Raw genomic sequence first — 25,947 nt, forward strand, 5'->3', positions numbered from 1 at the left:
GCTCGACAACATGTTAGCCATCCTGCTGGATTCTTCTCCGCTTGTTTGAGCTCATTCATGTACTGAGCAAAGATTTAGGGTTAGAAAACGTAATACTGGGACCGATCAGTAAATTAGAACATAACTGAAAAGTAAAATGATTTCAGCTGTGAAATTCAGACAGTGAATTAACATTATACGGTGTCGCTAATGAAAGCCCTAAATTTAATTAATCAAAATATGTCAGACACTACTGAAAATTGTCGGGCACCAGCAGCTTCTACAAGGAAGGCAAGTCACAAACTGTGGTAATGACGCTGATTAGACGGCATGATGCACAAGCAACAAGCATAAACAGACTTTTGAGAAGATTGTGAAGCAAAGCTCCTTTGCTGGTGACCCCTAAATGTAAAACCCAATGAATAAATACTAGTACACACACTTTTTTACTGTCCTGGTTTCCCCTGTGAAGTATCTCTGGAGGTGCCACTACTCTTAAGAAGCTTTTCCATTATTACCTTTAGTAGCTCATCCATAGCCTTGCTGATTTGCTTAGTTTAGTATGACTGAAAATAGACTGGATTTATTTATTTTTTTTCCAATAAAGTGAATCAAAATGTCTCTATATAAATGACTAAAATTGAAAACCAAATTACCTTTCATGCAAAAAAGGTTAATGATCACGAGTTAAGTCAACAGTCTTCCCCGTGACCTAAAGCGTCTAGATTTAACAAACTTTAGTGAGTTTTACTAATATTGAAATAGGTATTTTAAGAAAATTAGATCATTAAAGTTAACATACATACTCGACATGTAGAATTGTGTACCAAATATTTATTCTGATAGAGCCAAATAGATTTGACTTTGCTCATCCACTTGAGAACTGCTTACACCAATTTTCAATTATTAAATCAAAAACTTACAGGAATAGATAACGATAATGCAAAAGACCAAGGGACAAAACTTCTCATTCAGGGACTCAACAAGTGTTGTGATAGTTTCAAACATCCCTTTAAATACTCAGATATAAATTGATAAATAAAGTAAACAAACATGATAAAGATATGTTTATTGACATATCCATCAGTGCGGGGTCCAATGCAAATTACCCATGCAAATTATCCAACACAAGAGATCATATTTCCAGTGCTTTTTTTTTTTTTACTGAAAAGAAAATAAAAATCTTACAAAGGAAAGACTGTGAAGGTATTCCATAATCCTTATGTCTTTCTTTATGTACACTCTATAGGGGGATTTTCAATAACTGAACTTAACACAGGCGATACAACTTGTCCTTGTTATTATGTCAATCATTCACACAGACTAGTTTTGCGTAAACTCTTTGTGAAACTTCTAATATGACATGAACCAAGTTTGGAAGCTTTGTGTCCTTAAAGAGGTATTTTAATGTATTTATATATATTTAATATTCATAACCAGACAAAGAATGTTCTGATAAAAACCAAACCGGCTGCAATTTCTTAAAAAAAAAGAAGGAAAAAACAATGGAAGAGTTAAGATTTGTCTTATGTTGCAACAAAAATTGAAAAGAAAAACCCCAAAAACAAACAAAAAAAAAGATATGGCAGTAAAATCAATATCCAAACGTTAAGGCACAAGGTGGGCCAAATGCTACACCTGTTTAGTCTTCTACAAATAATTTACACTCAAGTCAAACAGTGCAGTTTTACATTTGTTAACTTAATGTTTTCCTTTTGAGCCATTTCTCTATCAACCAGTATAAGGCAATACATTACAAAAAGAAAACAATATTACAGAGACAATGTACCAAATAAACAGAAAACAAAATCCGTTAAGTTTTATGACTCCTATATGCCAATACAGTCGAGTTCTCCTTATGGCTTGGAGCAATAAAAATAATTATAATAAAAATAATGCATAGATTTAAATGATGATCTTGCATGCTCTGTTCTCAATACTCAAAAGATCTAATACTCATGTCCCCCATGAAAAAATTCTGCGCCAAACCTGATAACAGAGTTGCAAAGTGATAAGAAGAAAAAAAGGCAAAAAGGCCAACAACAATAGCTAGATGAAGGCATCGTGTCATTTTTTTTTTTTAAGTTGGAAACAACTGTTGCATTTAGCTGAAATATCCATCAGGTGGGGAAAGAAATTACTACACAGATATATCTACTTTCCACCCCTGAGGTCCAACGTTTTACTGCAGATCTATAATCCCTGTATAACAGTACCTTAAAATGAAAACACACTTGCAGGTGTCCATACACTTCCCATTTCCAGTTTCCATTAATATCCGTCACAAAACGCGAAGCAGAGAATGCCAGAGTGAGTGCTTCCATTTCTGTTGTCCGTTCTTAATTCAACACAAGTGCGCCATCTTCTGGTTGCAATGTAAAACTGAGTTTGTTGAGTTTGATGACACTTCTTTTAGAGAAAAGGAGGAAGGGGAGGGAAGCAGATTGAGTAGATTCGGCCTTTTAAAGTCCACGATGGCGCGCCGTGTGACGTGAACTGCAGTTTTCCAGCGGCTTCTGTTCTGCAATTTTGAGTTTTCAATACATTTTTAATATACTACAGGCTTTTTTTTCCGTTTTTGTTGATGAGAAAAGAGGGAAAGTTTTAGAGTCCAGAAAAAGTCCCAACGGTTCAGATGGTTAGCTGAAAGACAGAAGAAACACCAGTAAAAAAAACTATTTATCTTTACATTTGTTAGTATTCAGTCGAACAGGTAATGTAACTGTTACTAGCTCAAATCTGGCTCATGCTTGACAGAAAACAATCTAATATGGTCAACTCTAATGAGAGTTGCAAAGTATATAGTTAGTTCGCGAATCCCAAACCACCTTGGTGTCAATTAGAAAAAACAAATCCCAAGTGTCAAACTGCACAGATCCCAGGAGGAAGGAAAAAAACCAACAACCAGGAAGTCTGATGCTAAAAAAAAAAAAAAGACCCAGGAGCGCAATTAATAAATAAAAAAGATTTGAAGGTCAGGAGGAAACATCTAAAATACAACATCAACACTTTCTGAAGAAGTTCCTGTCAACAAGTGCTTGATGTTGTGTCTGCTGCGTGGAGGCTGGACTGCGCTCTGCTACAACACAGGAAACAAACAGCAGGTCATGTGACTGACTTTACCACATCTCAGCCTTCAAGTTGGGGCTGAAAAAGATCAACTTTATGACTACAGCACATCCTCACTTACTGCCCCCCCAAGAAAAATGCTACGTAGAGACTTAAAGTTATTGCAACATTGAAGCTGTAAAATTATGTGCATGATGTGTGATAAACAAGAACAACTTAAAAGCTTGAATAAGAGTTACACAGTAAAGTTACCTCAGCTTTGCCGTATTGCTTTTGGGGTTTTTGCGGAAGGACTGGTTGGGTCCAGAGCGAGTGGACATGCTACGAGGCGAGACTCTAGAAAACGTTGATGGGGGGGTCTTAGGAATCTTCTTTCCAAGGTGGCCAATCCATTTCTTTTGCTCCTCTTGGGTCACAGCCAGTAACAGCATGTCCCGGGCAGAGGTCACGTCGTAGTTCACTGTTAGAGATAACAGAAAAGACTGCAGATTAACACTCAAACGAGGCAAACGGGCTCTCCAATGTGAAGGTTGAAGCAACATGTTGTTTAACAGAAATAAGTTATATTTAAATCATGATACCACAATAGGTGAAGATTCAGGGTTGTTTTCAGTGCGACCAAAAGTTGTTCATGTACAAAAACAAAGAATTTATTTGAAATCAAATATTCTAAAGTATAAAGTCAGCTACACAACATATGGCTTAGGTAGCTGACTTGCACAAGGCATGGCTGTCACAGCTCTTCTTTTTTACCATTTGATTAAATGGTCCCACTGCAATTTCAATTTAGAAATTTCATCTCAATATTTCTACCTCAGTGTTTTTTTTGTCATTTGGATTTTATTCCTAAAAGCAGGTGTGCAACAACAGACAATTCCTCCCCAACTTTTTTTCTCCTAGTGACACTTTAAGATCAGTCAAAACATGAATCTTCCTTTTTTGTGTGTGAAGCTGAAAAAAAAGAAAGAATTTAACACACAAAAAAGTTATTGTCCAGTGACGATAGGAGAAATAGGGTCACGATTTATAAGGTATTACTATTTAATTTCCTTTTGGGATCAATAAAGTTTTTTAAAATTTGAATTTGTTTTCCAGACAATGCAGGAACCCTGTACCACTGGTTAAAGTAAGTGTTTATTCTTTATATTTGCTTTAGTCTTTGACTAAAACTTCGAAATAACAATAAATATTATAATGTTATTATAACGTTCATACCCAATATCTTATATTGTTTCCATGGATATAGCAGGTTGTGTTCCAGTTTTAAATAACAGCGTTTAACATGCAAATACCATCCTATGGTGTAAACATTGCGTTTTAACTGCATCAGATTGGAAAAGTCTGGTTATGTTCAGCAAATTCTAGACTTTTTTGGGCTCAGCGTCCAAAAGGCGGGACTTCACCTTTGCAAGGAGCAATGACGTCCTCCTTTTTGTCGAGGTGGTCCTTGTGGCACTTCACATGGCAGCGGCGGCACTCCAGAGCCGGAGGAGGCTTGAACACGTGCCACAGGGGCTTGGCGCAGGCCTCACAGTTGGAGGGGAAGTGATATAGTGTGGGGATGAACTCGTGACCCTTGTGTGCGAGACAGTTGGTCTTTTCGCCCTGAGGGACCGGCTCCATGTCCGCTTCCTTCCTGCACTCTCCCTCGTTAGCATACAGAATCTGAAAAGACAAGCATACAAAAATCTGAGTCTAATGGAAACGTGGCAGGATGAAGCGTAACGGCTGCCATCTTGGTCGCAAGCATCCAACCTGGAATATCCGAGGAATCTCTTCCGTTTCGGCTCGGTACACATCTCCTTGAGTGACTGGTCTCACGTGAAATAGTTTGCTAGGAAAGAAAAAGAAATGACAAAAATTAGAACTGACAAGAATATAATACATGATTGACTAGTTTCAGTTTATTTTTTTGTGTAGACGAAGTACCATGCAAAATTGAAATAATAAGAACAAATGAGTACTCACTCTATATCAAGTACCATGGAGGGGTTAGACTGTTCTTTATCTTGCTCATCATTGTAGAACAGAATCTTCTTACTGCTCACCACAACATACTGCAATTATCCAGAACACAGTAAGTGGAACCTTCGCTTAACAGTCAAAAAGTTGGAAGTTGAGTCAGATTTCAAAAAGAGCAAGCGTACCTGTTTCTTCCATCCATATCGCTTGATATTAGCACGATTAGGAATGGACAACCAACCCTCCAGTCTGGATTCTGAAAAAAAATCCACATGCAAACAATTAACATCTATGTGGTTCATGAAGCACACCGGAAGAAGGCCATGCAGCAATCAGAAATCAACTGGGGAAAAACAAAACTCCAAGGCCGTACTACAAGGCTGCTATAAAAAAATATATATATGTGGCAAGATTTAAGGAGACGGCACTGAAGCCAGTGACAGGACTGTAAATATCCCATGCAGGAGGAAATTAAACAGTTAACAGTTTTTAACAGCAAGTTTGTGGAATATTTTATTTAGACAAGGTACCTGCAAGATTACTTATTAGTCCTTTAAGTAAATTTTTATATGTAAAGGCAAGCTTAAAAAGATGTGACCTGCAAAAATTCCAAACTGGAAGGAAGGTCAGACAAAAAGAATAAGCAGGAACACGTTGGAAAAGACAAAAAGATAAGGAAGAAAGGGATGTGGGACACAAGAAAAGAAGGGGAACAAGAACGCCAGGCGAGGAAGGAATAATGAAAGAAAGAAAGGAAGTAACCAAAAAGAAAAAGATGGCAGAACACAGGAAAGGAAAAGAGATAGGAACCAGGAGAGCAGGCCAGAGGAACCATAGGTAGGAGTAGGAGAAGGATAGACAGACAACATCTAGCAGGTGAGGAAGGATAGAAAGGAAATGACAAAGGAAAAATTAATGAAAACAGAAAAGGCAACAAGAAAGGGACACAAAAAAATAAATAAGGAAGAACATAAAGTTGGGAAAAAGGGCAGAAAAATGAGGATGGAAAGATGCCAAGAAGCAAAGGACAGAGGGAAAGAAACATTTAGATAATGGGATATGGAAAAAAGTCTGGAATTACAAATGTTTTTTCTGTACACCATGTTTCTTCTTTTTTTTACTTTTACTGACCTGGAAAATACTGAAATCAAACTCTAAACGTCTCCAGACGGCATAGGAACCCTGCTTAGAATATGTTAAAATCAACGCTGCAGGCGCAATTTGGTAAGTGGTTTTATGTTTTAGTTTTTTTGTAAATCACCCAGTCCTTTCACAGAAACAAACGAATGCAGCGTGGGTTACATTTCTACATTTTCTTGTGTTAAAACTACAAAGGAGGGCGGTGCATGCGGCTGGAAAACACAAACCACAGCCATCATGGGGTCAGTGAACTCAAACGGCCTGGTCTAGAAAACGTAGCGGAGTGAGGGCGGTCTATGTGCCATCGTGAGCATTGCTTCGGGTGAACATGCTGACAAAGACACAACTAGAGTGTAATAAGTTGAAAAACACACTTAAATAAAAGCAGGTTATTAGTGTGAAGAAAAAAGTCCCAAATGTGACGCATGATAAGCTTTCCACGTTACCAGTCAAAGCAGCATTGTGGTTTCACTGGCAGTATCACTTTTTAGTTTAAATGATTTTCAAAGATAATTTACTTCATTGCCTTTTCTCTAAAGTGTAATACTTCAACAGATACAGCAGCTCAGGCAGAATAATATTTGGATAAATCAGGAGAAAAAAACAAAACAAAACCAACACACAACAGCTGCAGCACATGACGGGCAACAAGGGTTCATCCACCGAGTTACTCACAGAGGAAAAGGAATAGAAGTTACAGAGATAAGAGCAAGGAGAACCAACTGGACAAAAAGGGAAATAAGAAAAAGTGTTTTAACCACATACAATTGCATAGAATTACAAAGCTGTGCAAACAGTTTAATGTTCATGAAGAGATTTGAAAAAAGATTTTAAAATTAATCGGTAACCACAGCAGCTTACTTCCCAATCTTTTTCTGATCAGTGAACGCATCAGTTCTAAGGAAACCAGGTCATAGCAGCTGTTAGTAAGTAAAAAGGGGACTCAAATTTTGTTGAATGAAGTAGCAAGGAGATTTAAGAAGCTATTTAAACCATGTTCTACTAATAACACTGTGAGAGAGCAAAACTTTCAGAAGGTAACAGGAAGGCTGAATGGAATATAGCAAAGTTACTCTGTTATATTCTTCAAATCTCTGATCAGCATAAACCATGAAATTTTATAGTTTAATATGAGAGTAAAACATTCCTCCAAGTATAAAACCTTGCAGGGATGAGTTAGGCAGCTGCTACACTAATTTTGGTATATCTATCAATCGAATCAGCTGGTGTTACTTTTTGTGATGAATGCGCAAGAAAGTTCTGAAGTGAGCCAGGTGGGGGCGCCAAAATTCATCAAACTAGATGCCAACCGCAGGAAATAATAGAGAAGGATCAATATTTGTTTATCTGGACATACATTTTTAAACTGAGCTTGATTTCAAAGCGATGGACACACCAATTCTCCTAATGTTTATGTTAAGTTACATTTTATGTTTAGCAAAAAAAAGTAGGTTAGAGTGGAAAAAAAAAATTTTATTTAAGTATTGTTATACCAAAAAACATGGATATGGTAAACATTTTTCCTCCTAAATTGAAAAAAGGCACCCAACTTTAGATGTCATTATAAAAAAGCAACGGAATAAAAGGCAGTAAAAAATGTAACTCTGCTCTAGTATTTCTCTACAGCTACTATCAAAATAAATTCAGCTAAACTCAGTACTGGCAGATCAAAACTTTACAGAAACTGAAGATCTGAAATTGGCCGTAAAACACACATCTCCAGCATAGGTACCTGCTCCAGACAAAAACACCATTATAGGCAAAAATCATAAATCTATTACACAGTCACTGTTTACAAACAAGATATATTGGATGTATGTCAAGGTAATACTCAACCAGAAATGTTATTTAAAAGTTAAAACTGATAAATGTTTACCGTAGGATAGAAAAAGGATAAGATGATTTAAAAAAAAAAAAAATCAGATTTGTATTTCATGAGTTGCACTATTGCCATCCATCTACCTGCAGTGTTACTGTCTGTTTCATCCGTCTGCAGGCTGGTGACGCTGGAATTCTCCACACGCTGCTGCAAGTCGCTCAGCTTCTCGCGCAGCTGCTCGATGTCGCTCTCCTTGCTGGCCAGCTGCATCTGCAGCTCGTTGCGATATGTGGATTCTTCTGCGAGTTGCTGGAGACGGCAAGGTCAAGAGTTCTGTATTAAAATCAAATTACACAAGCAATACTCCATCTCTATTTTGTTATTTGGGACCATAACCCACCGCCTGCATCTCGTTGACCTCCTTCTGGTACTTGATGGCCATGTGGTTAAACTTCTCTTTCTCCTGATTGAGCTCCTGCTGAAGCTTGCGGTTCTCTTTCTCCTTCTTGCGCAGTTCTGCGGTGCTACCTTTCTTCTTCTGGTCGAGCTTCATGTCTTTACGATTCATGATCTCTGCCAGCTTGTTCACAGCCTAAAAGACGGGATACCAACCGTCAGTCGCTTCGCTATTACTCAGAACATTATATCTGCAGACCTCAGAATCTCATCTATACCTGAGTCTTCAATGTGCGCTCAGTTTGGAGCACTTTCTCATAGTTGGCTTTCACTGAAGCCATGATCTCTTCCTTCTGGGAGAGGTATTCTAGGGGATAAAATGTGGTCCGTGTTAACAATAAAAGGGCTCCTCAAAAATTCCAAACTTATACAATTTAAAATTTCCATAGATGCCTGCAGTAGAAAGTTGGAAGTGGTGTTCATCCCATCGTTTATCATTAATTGTAAAAAAGCGTGTTTTTGATTTATTGTTGTCATGATCAATTTCAGTTATTTATGGTAAATAAGAAACTGACTGGAAATGTTTTTCTATTTTCTCCTCTGTTCCACTAGAGCATCAATAAATGTCACTAATGTCAAAAATATGATTAAATGGATTTACTGTGTGCAGCTTAAAGATAAAATTCATACTGTTTTTAAGTAAGTGGAAACATTAAGAGGCCTATTTCAAAGGGGAATTATTTTTCAAGAACAATATTTGTGTTGGTGACACTATGAAGGTCACAGCTATAGTTACCTAAAAAGATGTTTATGTTTATAATAATCCTTATCAACACAATAGCACCACAAAGTATTGTGATAAGATTCAAAGTTTACATCACCCACTCATACAATGAAGGTTTAAATTTAAAAAAAAATCTACCATTAATTAAGGGCAAATAGTTCTATAGTGGTCATCATTCTTTAAATATGGAGTAAAATGGAAGGATGGGTCGATAGAAAAAGAGGAAAAATTGGACCACTGGGTGACTTATGGATGGATAAACTGATAGACAAAAGGACATACAACAGGACAGATAAAAGGACAGGAAGCAAATTTTTACTCTTTTCCATTTCCTTTTTCCATTTTTAGAGACCTAAAAACTACTTCTGTAAAATCCATCCTTTTCTAGACTGAATGGTGCACAGCATGATGACATCATCACAAAGCAACAAGGACAGATTCAGCAGAAGACAGTACCTTCCTCCTGAAGATGAAGCTTCTCGCTCAACTCCGTATTATTTTTGCTGAGGTGCTCCACGTCTTTGGTCAAAGTTTTATTGGATTCCTCAAGCTGCACGCAATTTTGAAAACAATCATTTTGATCACTCCAGGTTACTAAAGTTAAAGCCACAAAAGTAAAGCTTTTAACGGAAGTATTTCAGGTTAACCTCACCTGTGCAATAGTGGCCTCTCGTTCACCGATCTCCTGCTTGTGCCGAGCCGTTGCTTTCTTGCTCTCCTGGCTGAGTTCAAAGTACTGCTCTTCCTGCAGAGCCCGAGCGAGCTGCTCAGACTCGGCCTTGGTCACCGTCAGATCCAGCTGAGCAGACAGCGAGTCTCTGCGCCACAGAATATAAATAAATAAAAGGCCTCAGACGCAGATTCTCAAAGCGGCAACAAACATCAACAGGAGTTCACCACGTACCTTTCACTTATCAAGTCATGCACCTTCTTCTGAGCGTCTTGTACCTGCCGGTTCCGTTCCTCAATCTCCTCTTTCAGCTCCCTAACCTGAGTTTTGTAAAGTGTCTGCAAGAGGAGGAAACGCGTGATGAGTCTACAGTAGGAAAATAGAAGAGACATCTGGACTGTGGGACTTTCACTTACAGAAAAATACTGTTCGGCTTCAAGCTGGTCCTGAAGTTCCCTCATCTGTCCTTCGTTGCCTCTGTACTGTCTGTCAAAACAACTCCCAAATAAGTCATGTGTTCATTTGTTTAATTCGCAAATGTAATCATCAAAACTTAAGTTCTTCCCCCCCAAAATAAATAAATAAAAAAACCAAGAATCTAAAATCATCTTATTTAGTAGAACCGGGCTAGAGGATTAGTGGAAGGAGCCGGAGCTGCAGTAAAGCCTAATCCTGTTGGGTAAACATCGTCTCCAATCAGCTTTGCCCTGCTCATGTTCTAAGCTGGAATAATAGCACTCATTTGAAAATAACAGCCAATTGGAAAGCAATTTACACGTTAACTTCCTAAGAGAATTACTGACCCACGTCGCACTATAAGGAAATAAGAAATCCCATGTGGACCTGCTGCCAGCTTGTTTCGCAGTAAGAAAGTTCCAGCATGGTTGAGTAACCCATTCCCCAAATAATTATTCTACTCAATCTAACCTTTTAACAAGACATGCTTCTAAAAGCATTTCTAGAACGTACTTTGTCAGCTGGGCCAGCTGGAACTCCAGTGAGCGTTTATTCTCCAGCGCCGTGTTGATCTCCTGCTTGAGCTGCTTCTCCGAACACCTCAGGCGATCCACGTCCTGCGTGCGGCTCTTCAGGTCGTTCTGGGCCGCCACGCGCTTACTTGACTCCTGATCCAGATGTGTGTGCAAACCTTTCACCTGACGAAGGGAGATTTGAGAGAGGTGATGGTTTAGAGGGGAAAAAACATAATTATTAACGACCCTTTTAAAACATCCTGAACTACGGATTAGAAAATACTCTTTGAATGCTTGAATAGTAATAGGATCTCATAAACTGTGGTTTCCAAACATCCTGAAACACCACAATGCTGGAATCATTTCACAACATTGACAAAGAATGAAGCAAACAATGAAATAAGGACATAAAGAAGGAAGGAAGGAAAAGCACAAGGAATAAGGGACCAAGATAAGGAAGTCAAAATGAAAATATATAGAAGGAAAAACTGGTAAGACACAAGGAAGGAAAGAAAGGACTGAATTAAGGAAACAGTAGAAAAGTAAAGGGACAGGACAGGTCAGAAGGAAGAACATGATAAACAGGTGGACAGACAATAAGCAAAAGAAGAATACGTAAGAAAACATGTATGAAGGAAAGAAGAAAAGAAAGGCCACAAGAAAGTTAGCCGGGGTGGGGGAAAACATTTGCATTTTCCGTAAACCAACCTGGAAACCAATAACAGCAATTCTTTTCCAGACTGTGTATGAACCCTGCATTACATTAAAACTCCCATGTACAGTATATCAGCCATTTACTAACCTCATCTTCCAGTCTTTCCTTTTGCTTCATCAGCTGCTCCATTTTCTGAACGGACTGCTTCAGGTCAAACTCCAACATCGAGCACTGCTTCTCAACCTCCACCACACGGCCCTCTGCTCTTATCCTTGATCCGGTCTCTTCTGACATCTTCTGCTGAACAGCTGCAGTAAAGCAGGGACAGATGCTAGATTAATTCTACAGCCAACAGAAGTAGTCGGGTAAAGTGGAGGCCTTCATTAAAAATTTTGACTTTAGGGACAATTTCTTGAAGCAATCTTGATCTAGAAGCCAAATTTAAACCTCTGAGGATGTTGTTTAACAAATTACTGTACTGTAGTGTACTTCAAAGCTTGGGCCCTGTGGATGTTTTCATGGTCATAAAAAAGAGAAATGTATGTATTATTATTAATCTTAAGCAGCAATTCTATTTCAAATTCAATGAGGTGATGTCCCAACATGCTCAGCAGCTTCTATTCTTTGAATTCTTCTAACCCAAACATCACCTCAAGCTAACTCTGGATCACATAACAGAAAGGCGAGGCTTGAAAATATGATTTACTTAAAGGTGGAAAAGGCTGTGAAAAATAAGAAATATATCCCCCAAAAAATTAAAGACCAGGGGAAAGTGGAGGGGCATGCTTGGACACGAGGCTGGCGTACCAATCATAGCAGCTGATTTGGCTTCTTCAATAGATTCGTATTTGTCTGTGAGCTGCGCCCGCGTCACTCTGTGCTCGGTTTGTTCCTGCTCCAGACGCTGCTGCAGGGTCTTCAGCTTGTAGTTCAGGTCAATCTCCAAACTGTTCTTTTCCTGTTGTATAAACAAAGATTAACATGAAATGCACAACAATGGCTAGAGGTCAAAAATGGCTGCTCCTCGTGCTGTTTTGTGTATACCTTCTCCAGGTAGTTGCTCCGTTCCTGGGCATGCTTGCGTTCTCCCTCCACTTTGGAAAGATTGATCTTCAAGTTTTTGTTGTCTTCTTGCAGTCCAGCCAATCTCGCTGAGCAGAATGCACAGTCAGCCACAATTATTACAAAATCAATTAGTTTGTTACAAACAAGGAATATAACTTGGGTTTCCATCACTCGCATTGTAATTAAGGCGCAGTAGTGAGATGGAGGGAGCATTATTCAAATTGTTTTAACCGCTTCCCACTTAAGTCTCTATTATATAAATCCTAGAAGAAAAAATATTCAACTGAATGAACTAAACTGAATTTAATTGAGATGGATTGAATCTTATTTAGTCTTATTTGCTCACCTTGCAGTTCCCTCATCTCCTCTGATCCCTCGCTATAGTTTCTTCGCTCCGACTCCAGCGTGCTCTGAAGCAGCAACAGCTCCTTCTCTAGCTGCGCCTTCTCTCCATCAGCGGCCCGGCTCCTCTCCTGCAGCTCACGGTTCAAAGTCTCCAGTTGGCTCATCGACTTTGTCATTTCCGTGTGACTCTTCCTGAGTCTCGCCGCTGTGTCAGACTCCGCTCGCAACAGGTCGTTTGCCTCCTCCAGCTTTCAGTTACGTTAATAAAAAAGGAACAACAGAAGGTTTTAAATTGTGCTCCAACAGCAGAGTACTGATATTACTGGCAGTGTTGCTGTCTATTTGTGCTTGGTCACACATATTGTGATTTAAAAAAAAAAAAAAAAAGTGATGATGAACACTCTATCACTCTAGTTAGCAACAATCAACTTCAACATATTTTGTTGCTATTTTATGTGATGGATCAAGACAAATGATAGGAAAATAATACATTCTATCAAATAAAAAAAGGGTGATAGGCAAATATGCAGCTCCTAATATGAAAAAAAAGTCAATAACAAGTCCTAATATGGATGTAAATAAAAATGTGTGTGTGTGTGTGTACCTGCTTCTGCAATTGGACAATCTTGTCATTTGAGGCCTGTGAGTTCTGACTGATCTTCCTCATATCTTCAAGCTGCTCCTTTAAATTTGACACTAAATGAGAGGGGGGAAAAACGGAGAGACAATGCCTCAGTTAATTTTTTTAATCCACGCAAATATCTTACAAATATCTTAAAACCTTCTTTTTTAGGAAAGTATGTTTCTGAAATCTCGTAGCTTAATACATTGTTGTAAAGCCTTTGAAAAGTTAAGAGGGATGCAGAAATGCACCAAGAGTTCACCGTTTCAAAACTCCCACTGGATCGTGCAGCACTTTAAGAACTTGAACTTGAAAGCCTCCCACTTATAAAGTCAGCAGCACTTCATTATTTTTACCTTCATTCTCTAAGTTGCGCCTCTTTTCTCCCTCCTGGTCAGCTTTTCTTTGGTACTCTGTGAATCTGTGCTGCAGCATAATCTTGTCTTTCTCCAGCAGAGACACGCTGGCTTCTGCACTCTTCCTCAGGTTCGCCTGTGGCAAGGAAAAACAGAGAGCAGCTGTGATGCAGGAGAAACCAAATCCTTACCCAAAGCCAAAGATGATAAACAGGCATTTATTTAACTTCACTTCCCACTGCTAACTTGTGTTTGAAGAACTGTGGCTCTTTCATCAGGACACAGCACTAAAATTTGTTCATATTTACTTCAAGTCTCTTAAAAATAAAGTTAAAAAAAAAGAGCATCTACCTCCTCATCCAACTCCTTCATAATCTTCTCGATCTTGGTGTTTGATGCCCTAGGGAGAACAGAAATGTTATGCGTTATATATGCACAAGATATATAATCTTACAGTCACAGCTGAATGCAAAGTTTGGCTTCCTGTTTATAATCAAAGAGTCAAATTCCACCAGGCTGGAAGGGATCAATCTACACCAAGTGAATAACTTAGCCCTTGTGCAATTTTCCTTCACAAATCTAACAGTTTAACTAGAAACAGTCGCTTGTGGGATTCTTTTAAACAACTACACTCAGCAGGGATGAAGTCACAACATTTCATATGTTTTCACTTAAATCAGGTCAGCAAATGCATATTGTGTAAGAGTAATGTTTTAATCCATACCTGCATTTCTGTTCCAGCTCATCTTTTTGTTGCATTTCTCTGTGGAGTTGCTCCTCTAATTGGTAGATCTGTTTTTGCAGGTTCTCCAGCTAAAAAGAGAAAATAAAAAAATAAAAATTTTGACAGATGAAGAAAATGGCAGACATTCACATCGTCTACACTTTGAGCTCATGTGTCATACTGCACTCACATGACTCTTGTCCTCTTTTGTTGAACTGCTACGTTTGTCGCTGGTCTTTGAGGCAGCGGATCCACGCAAAGGACTGAAAAAAAAGGGGGAGAGTATGAGTCTCTTCCCATTTCAGTTTAGGAAATGGGAAGATTTTTTAAGGAAATAAAGACAATAAAAATATACAAATTGTAAAGAAAATCTTAGGACAAATGCTTCACTTCAATTATGTATACCAATGTTGCCAAGAAAAACGATTCTTCCAATCATTTCAGTTCAGATTCTCTTTACTCTTTAATTAATTGCTTACTGGTTGTCCTTGTAATTAGTTCACTTGTTATGCTAAGACTACTTTAAATGCAACTATATTTCCTACCAAATTCCTGTTGACTTTTTAAGGGTTTTTTAAAGAGTGAGTCTTTCAGTAGATAACAGCTAGCACAGCTGCTGTTTTATCCTTCTGAGCTTTCAACCTCTGTCTGCCTTGAAAACTTGCCGACTATGGAAAGGTAGAAAGAATTTGGAAATCTCAGATTTTAAAGGTTAGTTCAGGTATTTTGAAATGAGGTTCTGTGAAGTTATTCCTGGCAAGAGTTTCCTTATGTGTAGCAGAAAGATGCTTATTGGACAGTAAATAAATCCTGAGAGTTGTGGGCAGTCTGATGTAAACTGGGGAGGTTTAGCTGAACTTTGCCATTTAAAACAACTCAAACTAAAAGTGTTTATATTCGCTCAGACTCAAGCGCCACCAAAAACAAAATAGTCTTTTAGATTTTATGTAACAATGTTTGATATGCAAATACACTGCAGATGGTGTATTTTCCAAGCCTCTGTGATTTTGTCAGGATCATTTAAAAAAAAATAAAATAAAATGTTTTCCAAATCAGCTGATGAAGCAAATTCATAGAGTCTGTCTCCTTAGCATGTTGGCTTTCCATCAATCCAACACTGTGTTTACTTTTCCAACAGCGCTCAGTAATCGTTTTATAAAAACTACGATCAACGTATCCCTGGATAATCCCACCAAAAATGTTCAACACTGTTCTAAATTACAGCTATAAGAGTCGCCTGACAGACATACTGTTGATTGCTGTAATACGTGAAGCCGACAAAAGGGAGCTGATTGCCCACAAAGGCCTTTGGTATGGGAAAGGTCTCCTCCTCTCCCCGGTCTTCCTCGATGTCATCAAAATTACTGGTGTCTATGTCACTGCTGAGTTCAGGCACCACAGGGGCAGCGGCTAAAAGAAAAAAAGATTAATACCACTTTTACACAGCCAAAAGCGATTAGGTACAAGATTAGCACCAAGGAGTTACAAACTCACAAAGGTGACTTATCTGATCCAAACCCAAAGAGATTGCAATCTCTGAATTTCAGCTGATATGGTGCTTTTAAGCACCTAGTGTAGTAATTTGCTTATTGCATTAAAATTGCTCTGAAAAATCTTTCAATTATGTCTAAAGATCTGTGGTGTCCTTTGCACAAATCTTTTAGTATTACAGATATAGTTCAAAGACACCCTTAAAAACAAATGAAAGCAGTTGTCTGGCACAGCTGATTTACCATTGAGTCAACAGAGGCAGCAAACAGCAAAGTGCTGACTTCAGCCCAGAAACCTATCAGACATAAGCCACTAAAGAACTGAGTGCAGCTGCTGGATTTACCCCTACGTTTCCAATCGCTCCGTGCTGCAGCGTCACTCGCAGCACATTAACGTCGGGAGTTCGACTGCCTCCCCGTTCTTGGCCTCAAAGAGGCTGTGCTGCCAATGATTACTCTGAGCAGGAATCACGTTTAGTCTTGGAAAGGATACTGAATGAATGGCTTGTCTGCAAGAATTTCCTGCAACTGTCTGCACAGTAGGTCAAATGGAAAACATGATCACTGGCCTCATGATTGAAATAACAGTGTTGCAACTGTTAAATGAAATGGGATTTGTAAAATGCTGATAAAATAGCAAGGAAAAAACTCTTACTCTCTCGGATGTTGTCCCATGTCCATTGGTCATTTTTGAAGAAAGGGTGCCTCTTGATCTCGTCTACTCCATTACGGCCGAGGCGAACTTCCCTACGTGGTGGAGAGGTGTTTGCACTTGAACAGCTCAATAGACTCCATGACAGTGGAACGCCAGTTATACATGCTAGATTATTTCAATGCAGTGGATGCCTAAACAAGCAAAACATTTATTGATTTCCAACCTATCAGTCAAGAAAGCACAGATGAGATTTTTGGCATCATTGGAAATGTCACTGTCATCCGGGAAGGTCAGGGCATTCTTGTGGTTCATGATTTTACTGTAGGTCCCCACCAATGAGTCTGCGTAGAAAGGTGTATCGCCTGTGCACAAGACAGTCAAAAATTAAGAGCAATAATTTCAGTTACATGACACTGACCTATTTTGTGGTGAATAGTGGGTTTATTATAAAACAGCTGAAAAAAAGAAGACTCACCAACAAGCATCTCATAAAGAAACACTCCTACTGACCACCAGTCACACTCTCTGCCATAGTTGCCATTTCCTCCTTGGGATTTCAGTACCTCAGGTGAAATGTAGTCTGGAGTTCCAACTGCTGTGTCACATTGTACCATCCCATCCTGACAGGGAAAAAATATCAAAACCATTTAATTATATTACTGAAATAAAAACATAATGACATCCAAGAAATTCAATAAAAATTGTATTTAGTTTTTTTTTTTTAAGAGAATGAAAATGATACCTCATTCATCTTCATGCACGTTCCAAAGTCTGCGAGTTTTAAGTGACCTGCTTTGTCGAGCAACATGTTATCAGGTTTTACATCTCTGTTGAAACAAAAACGAAAACAGTCAGCAAAAATGGCTAAGTAGCAGCACATTCAAGTCAAACATTTGTTAGCAAACATATAAACAAAGACAACTTACACTGCAATGGAAGGTTTTTATAGATTATTACACAATTACATTAAAGAAGTTTGTTGTATTTGATTGGCCCTGGTTTACTCCACAACATTTAATTAAACATTTATCTTTGTTGTCATAGAATAAAATAGGAGATAGGATCAAAATGTTTGTGGTGGCCATCACCTGTGAATGAAGCCCATGGAGTGGATTCCATCCAGTGCTAACACCACCTCCGCTGTATAAAAGCGGGCCCACTTCTCTGGGACGTCATAGTTGCTCATCAAGTTAACCAGATCCCCACCGGGCATGTATTCCATCACCATGTAGAGGTAGCGGTCATCTTGGAATGCAAAAAAGAGCTGAAAAAATAAAAATAAAATAAAAAAGTCAAAATTATTACAAACCAAACATAACGTGATATCAAAGTAAATTAATATTTGACATTTTACATCTTCACCATCTGTAATATTAAATTGGAGCTTACCTGCACAACCCATGGACTGTTGGCAAAAGCCATGATGTCTCTCTCTTCCCAGAAGAAAGCAGAGTCTGACCTTTTGATCATCTCAAACTTGCTCAGCAGCTTCATGGCGTATACTTTACGTGTGGATTTGTGTCTTACCTAAAAAAAACAGAAAAAAAAACAAGCAAGTGAAAGTTGGGCGTTCACACAAGTTCCTTACCTTTAATATAAGATAATAAAACGGTAAATTCTTACCAATTGAACCTCTCCAAATGCACCTCTTCCAATAACTTTAACCACCTCATAGTCCTCTGCTTTCATTCGTAGATCACGGATTTTACTAATTGTTTTTTTATCTGGTATGGAAAAAATAATGGTAGATCAACAATTAGAAAAAGGTTTGCACATTTTCTGCAAGTTCCAGTGGGTAAAATGCAACTTTTAAAGATCAAACTTACTGAATGACTTAAGTTACTAAGCAAGTTAAGCCCAAGTTAAATATTACTTTGTCAACTTACGTTTGTGTTTATTGTCCCTGGCATGTGACTCAATTGCTGTTACACAGAATCCTACACAGTAGAATACTTATTGCAGTAAGGTTTTAGTAAACCACTGAACAAAGGCAGTTGTTACTGTTTAAGATTTTAAAAGTGCCAATAGTGCTAAGTAAAACACCACTTTTTTTCTAAATGATTAACCTAAATTTAAGACAAAATATCTGCAGGTAAGACTTTTTAAAAGACCTAAAATTAGACAATTGAATTTAAGACTAATTTTGACTTTTTAAAATCCTCCAGAAGCCACTATATACTCCACATTGCAGAGTAAATCAATTCTGAAATTCATGGAAAAAAACTCAGTAATTCTAAAGTTGCAGAAATTCAACAGCAAAATTAGACACTGACTTAATGCCGTAAAGAATCTGTTTTCACAATCACATTTCCTTTGAGAGTCATGGAAAATCTGCATTTTGAACGCAAGCAAAATTGTTGGCAAACCAACCAGAAAAAAATCTGAGAGTGTTTAGGGAAAGTTTGTTGCCTATTGAGAGTTGGCCTCTACCCAGTGTAATAATTCCAGCTCCCCAGAGAAGCATTGCATCCACCATTAAGCCAAGTTTGGTCAAGGCTGCGTTAGGGGGACAATTTTCAATTCACATAGGCCACAACTGGCACTGGAGTGCATGGAAACGCAGCGTGTGAGAGCATCAAAGTTCAACTGATACGAAAATAAAGCAGTACGCTATTATGACGATTATTGTGCATTGTTTAAATATAGGATTTTATATTCGTTGTAAAAGTGTACATTTGATTGTGTGTTTGCTAGATTCAGCCTTTGTTCAGTATTTCTCTGCACAAACACAATGGAGCAATCATTCGATTTAACTTTTTTTGTAAAGCAAAATGAATCGAGAGAATTTGGAGTAAAGAGTGCTTCAGGCAACTCGAGCCACTGAGGTCCAGGGTCTCTGCAGATAATCCATTAGACCAAATCCATCAATGCTTTGCACAAAAAGACGAGACGAGGAATAACTGAGGTGATGTGAAGTGGCAGGTCCTCTTTTGGTCAGCCACTTTTTTTTCTCTTTCTAAAACCAAAATAACACATTCTGCACAACCAGGGGCAACATGCTGAGGTATGTCAGAAGAAGGATGAGAGGGAGTATTTGTTGTTTTCATTAAATTATAGGTTAACTGGATGTTATTCAGGAAATTAAAGACGTACAAGGCCAAGTTACAACATCACTGCCCTGCCCCCACTTTAGAATAGCTGGCTTTATAAAAACTACTCCACTGTAACACACTGTAATATGATAGTTGGCATTTCCAAGAAAAATCCTTACTGGGAATCAAGTTTTTTTTTTAAAATGAAAGAAAAACAGTCTTGGACTAATATTTACATGACGTCTAAATTTAAATTGAGGGGGTTTCGAGGTTTGAGAGCAGTGAGAAAAAAGAAACCAACCTTGATATGCATCATGCGGGTCACCGGTCATTTATGAAAGCCCCTTTGTTGGGGACACTAAGCAGTAGACACCTATTGTGTCCAAGCATACATACTGACAGACACAAAAACAGCTTTCTTTGCAGCGCTGCATATAAACCCTGTAACAGGCAGTCTATGAACACAAATGGGACACCCCGTATAAAACGGGTACACGAGAGCGAAAGCTATGATCCAAGATACTTACATCTATTCAAGAAGTTGTCAATACTCTTGTTTTTCCTAAGGGCAGGGAAGTCGAGGTCGTATACCAGCGCGTCCAAGCCATCCTGGAGGAAGAGGAACAGAGCTTAGACAAGGCAAAACCCAACAGTTTTATTTATTTTTTATATTTAAGATATACATGTTTTCCACCTAAGTAAAACTATTAATGCTAAAAAAAAGGCCATTAAATGTGTGTAGCCCAACAATCCATGTTCATTTGAGGAAAATGTAGTTTATTTCCACACACATGCATTGCGATGAAGTCAAGTGGTGACAGAGTAGCTAACACCAACCACTTAAGCATTTTTTTGGGGTGGTGTAAAAAAAAAACCTTTAAAATCTTTCAACCCTGTTTTCAATAATAAATTATGACACATTGTGGACATTTAAACAGAAAAACACATTTGCTATAAGAAAAAAGATAAAATAATTAGTGATATTCTGACTGTAGGCCATTCTGAATCTTTAATTCAGAAAGACTCAGAATGAATTAATTAATATTTTCTAGTGACAGACTTTTTTTTTTACTGGTTTGAACTTAATCTGATTTTGAAAAACGCAATTAGTTTTCTAGCTAACACTAGAAACATTTAGGTGAAAACTGAAAGGCATTGCTCTGTCTTGACAAAACCTCCAGTTCCACATGAAGAAAAGCAACCCCAGAGCATGACTCTACCACCATATTTCACTACGAATATTCACTTATTCTGGTGATATGAAGCGTTGAGCCACGCTTGGTGAAATCATGTAGATTTCCTCCCTGACGAGTTTCAGTCTCATTTTTGGAGAATTGACCCCTCTCTGTTCCTTGTAATCCTACCTCACTAAAACAACGGAATTTTATTTCAGGTTAGTGAGAGTCACAACAACTGCTGTCAGGTATGAACTCAAGAAGATCTAATGCTTACAACTTGAATTCCCAAATTGCTTCACAAACATTTACCATTATACATATTTATGCAAATATTGTTTATTGTGTTTCTTCTGATTTGAGTGCTTTTTACTTGAATTACATCACACTACATCATGTGGAAAAATTTTACAGCTATCAGTAATTTTTTACATCACATAAACCTCTAATTTCAACACGTACCTTTGAGAGTACCTGTGTATTACTAAAGAAGGTATAATAAAGGCTGTCAGTTTTCAATTGCCAAACACACACACATTACACACATACTGTGACGTTTTGACAACATAACTCCCTCTAATGAAACTAAAGGTTTTTAAATTATGCTTGAAATGATGCTTCAAAAAAATAATCTTCCTACAAACATATCCACTCCGAGCCTTACCCAACACAAAATATGACAATATGTGTCAATTCTTCCATAAATGCATTTGTGAGATCATACACTGATGTCGGATGAGAAGGCATGGTAATCTTTACTCTTATTTATCCCAAATATGTTCAATCAAGTTAAGGTCTGAACTGTGCAGACCAGTCAAGTTCTTCCACACTCATCCATGTCTATTTAGGCCTTGCTTTCTGCACTAGAGTGAAGTCATGATAGAGCAAGAAAGGGTAATCTATAAAATGCATCCACAAAGTTGGGTGCATTAAATGATCTAAAATGCCTTGTTCTGCTGAAGAATTGAGAGTTACTTTCACTGCCGCTAAGGAGCTAAGCCAACCTCACAAAAACAGCCATGCACCATAATCCCCTTTATGCCAAACTTTACACCGAACACAATGTGGTCAGGCAAGTGGTGTTCTTCTGGCAGCTGCCAAACAGAAAGGAGTCATTGGTCACTCCAGAGAATATGGGTATACTAGTCTTTAGTCCAGTGGAAGTTTGCTTTGCACAACTGCATTGAACTTGTTGATGAAAGGCCTTGAAGCAGCTGCATGACCGTGGAAAATCATTGCATGAGGTTCTCTAAACTAATCTGAAAGGCACATGAAATTTGGATGTCTACAGCCATGGATTCTCCAGAAAGTTGGCTAGCTCTACACACAGAGTTGATGTTCCCAGTCTCTTCCACTTTCTTGTAATATCACCAACAGTTGACAGTGGAATATTTAGTAGAGAAGAAATGTAGCTGCTGGACATTACTGCACAGGTTGCATCCTATGATGGAACCATGTTGGAATTCAATGAGCTCTGGAGAGAGATGCATTCTTTTGCAAATGTTTGTAAAAGCAGTTTGCCTGTTTAGGAGTGAATTTGACACCTGTGGAAATGGAAGCGATTGGAACATGAATATGTTTTTTTTTAGGAAGGCCAAGTAAAAGTTTGGCAATATAGTTTATCCGATGAAAGAAAATAGTTGAACAGATTATTGGATACTAAGAAACCACTTAAATTTATGTGTGAGATCCACTGCTGGAACTCAAAAAGTTTTAGACGGCGGGTTGATGCTGTCTTGGCCCGGCAAGACACTAAGTAACACTGGAAAGGTTTAACCTAATCTGCCATAATCCACAGTGGTTCCAACAAAACAGCCGCATAAACATTTCCAACACGTGCAGTAGCATGCTGTTCATATAGAAGGTGAAGTAGAAGCAAAAGGAGTATTGGAGATATCACACGTCAGCTTAGTGTAATCTAAAGTTGACCAGTAAACATGTCAAAGGAACTACTTATTTTTAAGTGTTTATTTGATGACACAAATCTCCAAGTGCAGTGCTAACAGAATCAACTGAGTCATGCCAGCATAGTGAATAGGTCAGTAACATGTTTCATTTTGCATCTCTGTACAAAGTGATGATGACACATGGTGAATCAGCAGCTCAGGCCAGCAGAGGAATCCTCTTAGCCAACTTTGCTCCTTCTACTCAACGGTGGAGGTCACGGCCACACCCCTCACTGAGAGACATAACACCAATAGTGCCCTACAGGAAGGGTGGAAACAGGGAAAAGGCAGGTAGGAGGGGCAAGAGGAGAATTGGGAGAGAGAGGGCAGCTGGTAGGAAGAACAAAAGCAACTTACTCATTTGAGAAGTTAATGAGGGGCAATAAAAAAATAAATAAATAACACTGAAATCTGTGTGATTTCAGAAAATCTCCAATGTCTTTGCATAAAAGCGACCAGCAACAGGGACTAAGGGATGTTGCTGTCCATATGGAAGCCAGCCAGCCTACTCTGAAGGGAAAAAAGAACTAAAGAACAAAGTCTCTTTTGGGACCCTAATCACAAGGCTCTGAGCGCGGCATTGCACGTTTGCATAACTTCCTGCCACAGAGAACTCTGGACAGCCACAGCAGCATTCCTCAACAGGACTGTACACGTCAGAGAGCTATTTTAGGTATGTGGCCAAACAAGTTCTCAACAAAAAGTAAGGAAGACACAGAAAAAGTCCATCCCCAGTACCAACTCACTGAACAGAGCATGTTTTCAATCAATACAAGTGTCTACCACCATGATGGAAGGGAGAAGGGAGTGGAGAGCTGGCACAAAGTGGGCTGGTCCAATAGGAAAGCAAGGACAGGGAAACAAATGAGGTCAGAATCGACAACAATGATGACTAAGATGGTTTGAATTAAACCCCAGAGTGAGCAAGGAGTTATTATACTGCAAGTGAAAAATTTTACTGTGACATGAACAAGAGAACTACTAACCTATTATTGACGAGAACTTGCAATAAAAAAAAGAACATAATGAACAGCACCGCCTGCAAATGGAATGCCATTCAGCATGCAGGACTTTAATCCACAACAAAAAGAACACTATTTGACTATTATGAGTTTAAGCAGACAGGACAGGCCGGATTTTGGCTCCAAACAAATGTGTAAATGTTATTTTATTTTTTGTGCATTATTTTGGCATTTTTTGTTTTGTAAAAATGCTCACACTTTACAGGCATTGAATGTGTGCTTCCGGCTCTTTCCAAAGGATGAATTTGTGTATCGCTTTTTGAAAACTTAGGACAAAATGGCAGAAAGACAAAGAGAAGCATCCTTTCTGTAAGGAATAATTGGTGCACGTTTAGCACTAAACATCCTACAGCAAACAGTACCATGTCATGCCAGTTAAATAAGCAAACAAAAAAGACAAACAAACAAATGAAACAGCCAAAACTGCAAAGGTATGACATGACAGAAGAAGTGAGCAGCACCCGAGGCAACATTTAGTGAACATTGAAAAGTACAACCGTTCATGTGTGAGGATGCTTTGGATTCTAAGAAAGATCAAAACATATACGGTGGAAGATTTGTTGGTATGATGTCCACTCTGCAACACAACACAACTGTACAACCACCTGAAATCTAAAGATGAAATGATCAATTCCCTACAAACATAAATTTATTGGAATTTTGCATGTTTGCCAAAATTAAAATAGATATATTTTCAGTAGCTGCTCAAAAAACAAGCAAATTGACATGAATAATAATTTTGTCCTATTTACTATTCGTCCTAGAAATTAACATTCATATTTCAATGACTGTTTTTATTAATTTTGTAATTTAATTAGTTTAAACTGTATTGTATTTAGTTATTAATTTTCAATTTGCTATGGAGTTTTTAATTTGCTATGGAGTTTTTAAATTGTTGAAGTTACTACTACTGCTCATGTGCTCAGCTGTGGCAGAGAGGAAGAGATGTGTGCTTCTGTTTGCACTGAAGAGCTCGTACCTTGTGTCAACTTAAAGAGGCCGATATAGCAAAGCTTGTATCAACATACATTTTTACAAATGAAAAATGACACATTTTTAATTCAAAATGCCAACACACACATAGGATTCAGTCATTAACAGCATGAAATTTACCAAGATGGATAAGATGAACAAGTGCACTGCAGGTTTGAAAAATCCGAGATTTCTTTCTTAGCAATGTCTTTAAAAACATGCTTAGTTGTACTAAATCTACAACTATGCATCACAAAAATCAAGAGTGCAGCAGAAATGCATACAGAATTCATAAATCAGTTACCTAAACTCTGTTACCTAAGCATTTTTAGTCTAGTTACTGAAATTATATCTTTAAAAAGTGACAGACCACCTTTTTAGGAATGGTAAAGTTAAAAATGCACCAATCAGCTTTTTCCTACCTAATACCAGTTGGGCCAATTTCTAAGTTCTAAAACAAAAGGGAAAAAAAAGTTAATTTTCAGCAGGTTCTTTGATTTAAAAAAAAGTAGTTTTGAATAGAAAATACAACAAGAAGGTTATCCTAATTCATGTAATAAAGCATATGTCTCTAACCTTTGTCTGATTTTTAGAAGGTTCAGAAAAGCAGAACAAAATATGTTGTTGGACTAATACAAAAGGAGCAGGATCTTAACTGTGTTTCATTTAATGGATTGAAGACGTAAACCAAAACATGATTGATTGGCATTTAACCAGACATTCACAGGTAAGGCATCAGGAATGTCTTACTTGTGCTAGCTGATGAATTCCGATTTGAATTTGATTGATGCAGCACCAGTTAAAATCAGTCATTTACACAGTGCAACAAGAACTGGCAGCAGGCACAAACAGATTCAATTTCTGATCTAGTTTTGTTAAAAAAAAAAAATTGTAAGTATGTTATAAAAGTAAAAAGATAGAGCTTTTTAGTTTCTCGTTATACCTATTCCTATACTGCCGCATATAACCAAAGGTGCCACAACCTTTTTAAACATCATGGAAATCAATCTAATCACAATATTAAATAGGACCAACGAGAAAAAAAATTGCCAAACTACACACACACACAAAAAAAAACTACATTGGTGGTTGACATTA

The 25,947-nt window shown here is 38.1% G+C and overlaps 1 protein-coding gene across 2 annotated transcripts in view; it reads right to left on the bottom strand.

Moving 5' to 3' along the window:
• Positions 1 to 1,033: 1,033 nt before the first annotated feature.
• Positions 1,034 to 25,947, bottom strand: part of rock1 (Rho associated coiled-coil containing protein kinase 1) — a 33,082-nt gene continuing 8,168 nt past the window's right edge. Inside the window, exons 2-33 of one of the 2 annotated variants that reach the window (XM_023335204.1) lie at positions 20,262 to 20,343; positions 18,326 to 18,426; positions 18,092 to 18,229; positions 17,791 to 17,966; positions 17,445 to 17,529; positions 17,178 to 17,322; positions 16,926 to 17,064; positions 16,703 to 16,794; positions 15,808 to 15,967; positions 14,748 to 14,820; positions 14,558 to 14,646; positions 14,185 to 14,233; positions 13,834 to 13,969; positions 13,460 to 13,551; positions 12,857 to 13,103; positions 12,490 to 12,596; positions 12,253 to 12,403; positions 11,593 to 11,753; positions 10,789 to 10,973; positions 10,236 to 10,305; positions 10,054 to 10,157; positions 9,802 to 9,967; positions 9,606 to 9,699; positions 8,644 to 8,732; positions 8,370 to 8,561; positions 8,113 to 8,278; positions 5,196 to 5,266; positions 5,017 to 5,105; positions 4,804 to 4,882; positions 4,452 to 4,713; positions 3,301 to 3,508; positions 1,034 to 2,622 (exon numbers count right to left, since the gene is read on the bottom strand). In XM_023335204.1, coding sequence (XP_023190972.1) covers positions 2,619 to 2,622; positions 3,301 to 3,508; positions 4,452 to 4,713; positions 4,804 to 4,882; positions 5,017 to 5,105; positions 5,196 to 5,266; positions 8,113 to 8,278; positions 8,370 to 8,561; positions 8,644 to 8,732; positions 9,606 to 9,699; positions 9,802 to 9,967; positions 10,054 to 10,157; positions 10,236 to 10,305; positions 10,789 to 10,973; positions 11,593 to 11,753; positions 12,253 to 12,403; positions 12,490 to 12,596; positions 12,857 to 13,103; positions 13,460 to 13,551; positions 13,834 to 13,969; positions 14,185 to 14,233; positions 14,558 to 14,646; positions 14,748 to 14,820; positions 15,808 to 15,967; positions 16,703 to 16,794; positions 16,926 to 17,064; positions 17,178 to 17,322; positions 17,445 to 17,529; positions 17,791 to 17,966; positions 18,092 to 18,229; positions 18,326 to 18,426; positions 20,262 to 20,343 — 4,002 coding nt within the window. In that variant the 3' untranslated portion in view covers positions 1,034 to 2,618. Of the gene's footprint in view, positions 3,059 to 3,300; positions 3,509 to 4,451; positions 4,714 to 4,803; positions 4,883 to 5,016; positions 5,106 to 5,195; positions 5,267 to 8,112; positions 8,279 to 8,369; positions 8,562 to 8,643; positions 8,733 to 9,605; positions 9,700 to 9,801; positions 9,968 to 10,053; positions 10,158 to 10,235; positions 10,306 to 10,788; positions 10,974 to 11,592; positions 11,754 to 12,252; positions 12,404 to 12,489; positions 12,597 to 12,856; positions 13,104 to 13,459; positions 13,552 to 13,833; positions 13,970 to 14,184; positions 14,234 to 14,557; positions 14,647 to 14,747; positions 14,821 to 15,807; positions 15,968 to 16,702; positions 16,795 to 16,925; positions 17,065 to 17,177; positions 17,323 to 17,444; positions 17,530 to 17,790; positions 17,967 to 18,091; positions 18,230 to 18,325; positions 18,427 to 20,261; positions 20,344 to 25,947 lie in introns of both variants that reach the window. The other variant, XM_023335203.1, reaches the window with a different exon arrangement.

This window comes from Xiphophorus maculatus, chromosome 6, assembly GCF_002775205.1.
Source record: "Xiphophorus maculatus strain JP 163 A chromosome 6, X_maculatus-5.0-male, whole genome shotgun sequence".
NCBI lineage: Eukaryota > Metazoa > Chordata > Actinopteri > Cyprinodontiformes > Poeciliidae > Xiphophorus > Xiphophorus maculatus.